The sequence below is a fragment of the Apteryx rowi genome, unplaced genomic scaffold (assembly GCF_003343035.1).
Source record: "Apteryx rowi isolate R43461 unplaced genomic scaffold, aptRow1 scaffold_2, whole genome shotgun sequence".
Lineage (NCBI taxonomy): Eukaryota > Metazoa > Chordata > Aves > Apterygiformes > Apterygidae > Apteryx > Apteryx rowi.
Window position 1 is genome coordinate 2,162,958 of NW_020448307.1, and position 8,029 is coordinate 2,170,986.

General features: G+C 45.8%; 1 protein-coding gene across 1 annotated transcript; it reads right to left on the reverse strand.

Annotated features, from left to right (window-relative positions):
* Window positions 1-1,144: 1,144 nt before the first annotated feature.
* Window positions 1,145-8,029, reverse strand: CCNI2 (cyclin I family member 2). The gene is made up of 6 exons (XM_026063221.1): window positions 7,880-8,029; window positions 6,699-6,833; window positions 5,862-5,936; window positions 4,497-4,637; window positions 3,257-3,487; window positions 1,145-2,437 (listed from the first exon to the last, which is right to left on the reverse strand). Exons 1-6 carry the CDS (start codon window positions 7,991-7,993, stop codon window positions 2,030-2,032), a joined length of 1,104 nt encoding a protein of 367 aa, XP_025919006.1. The 5' UTR covers window positions 7,994-8,029; the 3' UTR covers window positions 1,145-2,029.

Sequence of the window (8,029 nt, forward strand, 5' to 3'; positions counted from 1 at the left end):
AGCTGCTGCGCGCAGCGAGACGGTACAAAGCTGCAGCACGTTAAAGGCCACGTGCGCAGCTTCGCTGCTAAGTCATCGGCTAATGCAGCCGGTGAAGGTGCTTAAGATGGGGCGTAAGAAAGGAGGGGAAGCAAAAGAGAAGTAGACATGACCCACCCTGGCGTCCCACAAGGACCTCTGGTGTCTGCTTGCAGCTGGAGTCCTAAAGGAGGGTGCTGCGAACGCGCGGACTGAGGCTGTGTTTTATTTAACGAACGCTCCAAAAGACGCCTTGCTGCCTCCAAAAGTCGCAGCTTGTGACAGCAAAGGCAGGTGCCGCGCGGCGGGAGGGAAGAGCCCCGCCACAAAACGAAAACCTCCCCCCGGTGCTCGGGCAGGATCAGTAAGCAGCATCCGAGCAGGCCGCTGCCTGGCCCGCAGGCGCCTCCTAAACCTCGTCTGGTCTAAACGAGCGCCCCGAGTCTGGCTCCCAGCAGTGAGTGTGGTGCCAGCACAGCTCCCCCATGCAGCGCACAGTTTGCAATAGCTCTGACTTTGCTCGCCGCCCTCCTTGGGTTTCAGTGCTGCTCCAGATCCCATCAGCTCATCCCTGTAATCTGCACTTAAGCCTTTAGTATTGAGCGCTTCTTTCTGGAACGCTAAAGCACGGCTTTCTTCGCAGTTTAAAAAGAAAAGCTTGGCTTTCTCCCTGCAGCCACGCAACACCCGCTTTTCTCAGTGCCGGTTCCGGCAACAGCTAGTGCAATACTTTGGGAAGTCGTCTCTGCTGTCAGAGCCGCGCGGGACAGCAGTCCTGCACGGCCCAAAGCTCAGGAATTTCGCTCCTAGAAGGTGGGACAAGGAACCAGGAGAAGGAGGGCCAGAAACTTTCTTCCCGCATGGATGCGCGCTGCTGCCTAGCAGAGCAAGGGATGTTAGAACAAGGCACTTGGGCATCTGAGCCCTCGCTCCCGTCTCGTCCCTGTCCCATTTACTCACCCTATGTCATTGAGACGTCCGCTCGGCATTTAGCCGACGCAGGTCTGTATGAAAACCTTGTCTTTCTGTGCGAGGACTTGCAGGTGGCGGGTTGCTACCTGGACAGTATTGTTTGGATTATACCTTCAAACTGTTAGAACAAAACAGCTTAAAAATGCTGGCCCTATTGGGGAAAAAAAAGTTTTTTTAAATTAACCTTTATTAAAAAAAAGTGTAAGGCTGGTTTTAAAAGTGCAGTAGAGACTTCGACGGACTACAAAGGTCAGTTTAACTGTTTTGCTATGGAAATTAGCTGTTAACAAAAACTAATTTTGGGGGCAGGGGGAATTAGTTAAAGGCATTTTGCATGGTCCTGTCTGGCAAAACAAAACAAAAAACCTGCACAGCACAAGCTGGTGTGCGAGGGCCGCGCGAGAAGGCTTTTCCCGCAGCACGTAGGAGTTTGCGCTGGGTCTTTAGTAGTTAACCAGGCAGGAGCACAGCCCTCCGACCCCAGGACCGCAGGCTAAGGCCTTAGGAAAAACTGCAAGTTTGGGCTCCTGGTCTTTTCACTATTAAATCAAAACCTTGGTCCCACCTGGGACTTCTTCGTATGGAACCAGCAGTGGAAGCTGCCCCTTCCTCGATGGTAGCTCCTCTTTCATCTCCCGTGGGGTAAATCAGATTCGCTTTGACAGGAGAACAATGCAACGAGCTGGATGAAATGCTGAATCTGTCACGTTTCATCACAACTATTAAAAAAAAAAAMCAAAAAACAAAACAACCCCACTCCAAGGCCTTTGGTTCTCTCTGGTGCAGTATGTAGCCCTCTGCTGAACTGATCCCTGAGTTGCAGGATTGCGAGTCCCTCCTCTCCCCAACTTTCTGTACTTAAATGATGTTAAAGACTGGGGGTAGCAAACACTATTTAGGAAGGATATGGAAGATAACACCGTGTTGTCGTTATCCTCTGAAAAAACAAAGCAGTCCTTTTGCTCTGTTGCGTCGGCTCTTCTGTTCGCCGGGACGTCCTGGTTCTGCAGTCGCTGCTTCCGAGGCAGGAAGGTTTCCGCTAGTCCCTTTCCAGCGGCTGTAAGGGAGGACACGGGGAGCTGCCTTCTCCAGGCCTCAGCTGAGGGCACAAGCTGCCCGCGCTCCCCCTCCCGCTATCCGCTCCCCCGTCCTCACTGTACAGGTGCCTGAACCCATCATAGTATTCATCTGTCTCCATGGCGTCATCAGGAATTTGGGCTGCAGGAGGTGTGAAAGCTGTTGAAACCGGCTGGCTTACGGTGACCCTCAGCCTCGCTTGATGGGAATTCTCCCATTCAGAAGAGGAATGGCAGGGTAACCTTGCCATGGGATGGGCCTGGATGGCTTGACTGATGGGATAAAAAATATAAATAGCATTGGATGGCCGCAAGCGCATTAGCTCTTGATCCACAAGCTCCTTGCAGTGGATGAACTTGGTGCTGTTAACCTGTAAGGAAAATACAGATTCTTTGTAAGCTCGTGACAAATTACTCTCTGTTCTGGCCAGTGCTCCCATAACTGTGTAACTGGAGAGAGAGGGGAGGGACAGGCTATACGGGAGTCAAGAGGTCCATCTTAGCCCTGATGCAAAACACTGGAGCAGGAGATCCTGGGCTACTACACGAAAGGTGGGCAAGCTCTCCCTCTCCTTTGATGAGGCTATGACAGCCAGGAGTGACAGAGGAAGGCTAGGTTATCTGAGCCAAATTCAAGGCCAGAAGATGAATCTATGGTAAGTGGGCAACCCAGGTCTTTTGCCTTCTAGGTATACGATCAATCTATTGAAAAGCATGTGTTTTGTGGAACGGGAGAAAAGTTTAAAGAAGCAGAGCTGACCTTTAACATGTACGTCATTGGAAGCCAAACTGATTATATTTTAAAGCAATGTAACTGCACTGAGAAGTCCTTGCAGTCCTCAGTGAGAACCTGAGGACAAAATGGGTGGGCAGATTTTTAGGTGTTCTCAGACACTCCCGTTGTGGGAGAATCTCCTCCCTGTTCAGGAGACCGGGAGCCGTCTGCGGCCAAGCTCTTTTGGAAACCTCCCTTCCCTGCCAAAGGGAAGGCCCTTTCCCCAGTCCCAGCCCCCAACTGCAGTTTTATTTCCGCTTCCATTCGCACTAGCAAGGCCTGCAGCAAAGGCAGAACATGGACACGCTTCTCGGAAGTCTGCTGAAGTGCAATGTTGGTTGTAAATCCAATTTATCAATTAATTTATCGATGTCCTGGCCTCAGATTTGTGATCAAAGGCCATTTTGACTCCTACCTGTGCTTTTTTTAGCAGATCAGTAATGACAGGAAACCAATCAGGAGTCAGCCTCTCCAGCTCCAAGGTGATGATCACCAAAGCCAATGTGGAGCCCTTAAACTGCAATAGTTGGTGGCACGCCATACAGTGCTGTAGCTGTTTGGTCAAGAATGCGACATGGCGGGAAGGATTCATCTGAGGCAGCCCGTTTAGTAGATGGGGCCAGTTGGACATCACCATGGCATGGAACTGGAGAGAAGATTAAATATATATATATATATATATATATTTTAAAAAAGCAGAGGTCAGTGAACTTTGTATGTTTTCATATGTTATCAACCAGAAGTACAGACTAATTTTGACTCATATCAGGACGCCTAGAGGGTTTTCCCCCTTTTTTGTGTTTTGTGTTTGTACTTGCCAACCATTGAACTGTTTTTGAGCTTATAATGAATGTAAAAGGTCTGTGTTTCCTAACAATTTCTGAAGTTTCTACGTTATCCAGATTGCTGTCTAGGAGATTCAGTCAATTCAGGACAGCAGATACAAATGGAGTATCCCAATAATTATGATTGTACTCTGAATTTACTGAGGAAACAAGCACCTAAGGAGAGGCAGTTCTCACAATCAGCAGCCTGAGATGGCTTAATATTTGCACATTACCATATAAAGGGATCCAGGATGTTTTCCTATCACACGATTTTTGCCTTACTAGCACATGATCGTTTCTTGAAGATGCAGTTTGTTTCTATCAAATATTTAGCAACTGCAATGTGAACTAAGTGCCAGAATGGGATGGTCTAATTGCCTAAAACAAGGGTGAATTATTAGTGGGATGAAAAGGAAAATGGTTTAAGAAGACCTGTGTGTGAAATGTAGCAAAACTGACAGCTTTTTATGTACAGTATTAATAGAGTGGAAAGAGTTAGAAATATTTTTGCAGTGTGTATTAAAAAAATGGCGTATAGCATTATGAGAATCTTTTTAACATCCATTTTAGTTGTCCTTTAAAAATGGGAGTAAATTTTTTTGGAAAAAAAAGAAGAAAGGTTTTAAATATTAGTACATTTAAAGAAATTCACTGTAACATTCTTCAAAAGACTTGCAGATAGCTAAAACCAGGCGGCTTGCAAAGCCTCTTGGGAAGAATGTGTATGTGTGTATGTGCGCGCATCTATGTTTTCTAGTCTTATTTGATAAATGAGCTGTTTCTTTAAATGAAATAATTAATTTAAACTTTGCAAAACTTAGTGCTTACAATGTTTAAGAAATCCATTGGTGTTGCTGTGTAAAGATCCCAGTGAAGCTTATCTAGTATAATTCTTTCCATTCTCAAGATCTCAGCTGGAGAGCGTTTACAACCACTCTGCACTGCGAGCATCTTCACCGATGGTATTACCTGTATTAAAAAAAAAAAAAAAAAAAAAGAAAACCTTAAAAAATAAAGAAGACAACTTCCTACACAGAGCTGTGTGCGTTTCTGTGTATTGCAGAGGGATCTAACAAGCCTGTACACATCCCAAAACGCTACGCAGAGTGCTCAGTGAGGAGCACCGCTCTCCTAGGTAACTCCCATCCTAACCAAGGACTGGCCATGCTCCTCACAGGGCACCTGGCTGCAAACCCAGGCCACTGGGAAGAACGATGGCTGGCGGCTCCCAGGGCCACTGCGAGCYGCCGAAACGCTGCCTCTGTGCTGCAGGTTCGTGCTCACGCTCGCCTGACGAGCTGGGAGGAGGCTTCCTGTTGGCCTGTTCTACAGAGCTGTTTGCGCTTGTCTTGTTTCCTGTGGTCATTGACTTAACTTCTCATTTTTAGCTGAGGGGAAAAGAAGAATAACCTCAAGATAGCACATCTTAAAAAAGGCTCTGAAGAGCATTTCACTGCAGCAGAAATTCAAGGAGAAACGCATGTCTGACTCCAACTCCTATGTTTCTGGCTGTAACTCACAGCCATTCTTTTTCAAAATGGAATGAAGGAAAGGGGAGAAATGCAATCTGAAATGCTTTTCAAGGACTGTTTGGCTCATGGAAGTCTATCAGTGCATTTCTGACACAAAATTTTAGCTGTAAGCACTGGATAATTATCCTATGCAGTCTCACGCTTACACGTGTGGTTGCTGATTTTGCATGCTCACCTTGAGGTGCRGGCCTGAGTCATTTCCTCAAGACGTTCGGTAACCAGTCTGGACTCCAAGCAGACTCATCTGTTTTAAGCTTCCTCTGAAAAACCTCTGCTCTGTCTTGCCTACCTTACCCTCCCAGGACCTACCAGAACAGAATTACCAATGCTCACGAGCACAAAACTGTACCTGCACACCTTGACTGCACCCCCGAACCAAGCTCTGCTGCAAGCGGTGGATTCTGAAGGGGGAGAAGGGGCAGAGGAGGGAAACAGATCCCCTACAGAAGTAAACACAATCCTTCATCCATCCAAGTCACAGCTTTTCCAAACAATGATGAAACAGAACTGGAAATGTTGCTGTTATCCCCCTTAGGAATTACTTAGGGTAACCAAGTTCACATGTTTTCATTATGCCCAACTTGTTAAAAGACTTGGCACTACAAATAACTTGAAAACAACCAGAGATGAGTTTAGTGCATTTAAAATTAAACATACAGACCTCATCTTCTTCATTGGTTTTTGCTGCAAGGACGAGGCAGGAAATTGCTATGCACTCAAGATACTTTAATTGGGCCTGAAGGGAGAAGAAGAGAACACTGAGCAGAGAAGATAACAGTCTTGGGGGAAATAACTGCCATTCTACTACAGACACACGAGTTTCAAACTTTCATTTAGGTTACAGTTGCTTCTGAATTAGTTTAGCTGCAGTAAGAGTCATTTGAAGCTGGAAACAGCAAGAAAATACAAAGTGAAACAAAACAAATCCTCTTCTTGCTGCAAGTTTTATTAAGGTACCCCACGATTTTGACTAGGCAGTGCCAAGTATCTGCAATGCAGTATTATTCCTCTTCTCAGCTAAGTAAGATATTAATTAATATGCTTTTGCCAAACGCCAGTAAAGACCTAAACAGAACTGAGCAGCAAGATTCAACTCTACTCATAACTTTGCTGTCACTTCAATGGCAGAAAAAGAGGGGCCCACAGTTTGGGTAAAAATAGTGGTTTCACAGCTGAAATATTAAAAGTGATAGTGAAAATGTTTTCTGTTTAGCAGAGACAACCGGGTGATAATGAGTTCCTTGTGTTTCTCACAGCATTTGGACTACAATTCATAAAAACACCTCTACTAAGGAGTGTAAATCAGGGGAACCTCAGCACACACTCGAGTCTGTGTGCTTAAAAGCCTTCCCGAGCAAAGACCCCGACTGCTTCCTAAATCTGCTGCCAAACAGCAGTATCTGCTTTGGGTGTAAACTGATTTCATATCCCTTATATGTCCAATCAGTAAGCTAGCCAGAGGAAAAAAAAAAAAAAAAAGCTGATAGAGATTCTCTACCTTTACTGATGCCAGTAACCGGTTAAGGATGCTGATAGCTAAGGCAAATGTTTCAGGGTAAAACTGGAACTGAGAGCTTATTTCTGCAATCCAGAGAACTGCTTTCTCGTAACACAACAGAGAGATATCTGTACCCTGAAGGGAAGAAACAAAGTTTAAAAAAAAAATACAATTAGTCCTTTGATGATTTTGTTAACATATCTCCAAAGGAAGACTCAAATCATTCTAAGTGCTCTAATTAACATTTCAGATGTCTGGAGGCTTGAAATGAAGGAAGTTGTTGGCTGTGTCTACACAGCGAAGGAAAAACCAAACTCCGGAGCGGTTTTGAGCACTTGTGCGTGTTGCCCAGTCAGCCAGGCTCTAGCCTTATATCTTATTTGAAGCTGCATTCAGGAGAGGAAAGACTTTAATCTTGCTGCCATTACAATGCCRTAGATGGTCCGTGGCATGCATTCGAACATTAATGTAAGAGTAGCTGAAAGGGCTGAGCAGCCGCACAGAACAGGTAACGTTTACCACTAATTTGCTTAACATTAAGTTTTCACATTATCCATTTTGCTATTTTGCTTTGTTTGGTAATAAAAATACCTTGTAAAAATAGCATTTCTACACTACTGCRAAAAAGGGACGAGGCTTTCAGGGCAGTTTTGTGCATTATTCCATGGATCTGAAGCACCTTACAACAGCAACTGAGCCTCGCTATTTCCACTGTACATGGAAGCACCTTGAGTGTTGTAGCTTCCTATGATAACTGACGGACTCACTTTAACAGCCAGGAACGGGGCTGGTTTCTGTTAGCCCTCACTGAATTCTCTTCTCCCATTTGAACACGTGGAACTCAAAGAAGGAGAGAACTACAAAGTAGTAGAGCACACTTAACTGTAATGTGACATTTTTATTTATGGCTAAAACCCTTGATTTAGAGTCTGCTCTTACCTGCCTGCTCCACCAGCGTTCCCAAAACTGGCTGAGTCAAAACAAAATGCAAAGCATCTCTAAATCATGGTTTAAATGGTGCATAAGATGTAGGATGAGACAAACACAGACCCTCCTCCCCTCCAGTCCTTAAGCTGAGTCCAGGTAAGATGACTTTTGCATTCAGGTGGACCAGCTGGCAGGACTCGCGCTGCATCCCGCACAGCGCCTTAGGTGCTTCCAAAGCGGACAGGGGAGAATACCTTCAGGATGAGGTCCTGGAAAACCGGCACTTTCCAAATCCTAGCCTCGCTGGCCAGGGCGTTCTCCAGGAAGAGGGCAAGCCTCAGGCTCTCCGAAGGGCCGGGGCACTTCATAGCAGCTCTGCGAGCCAGTTTCCCAGGCGGGAGCCG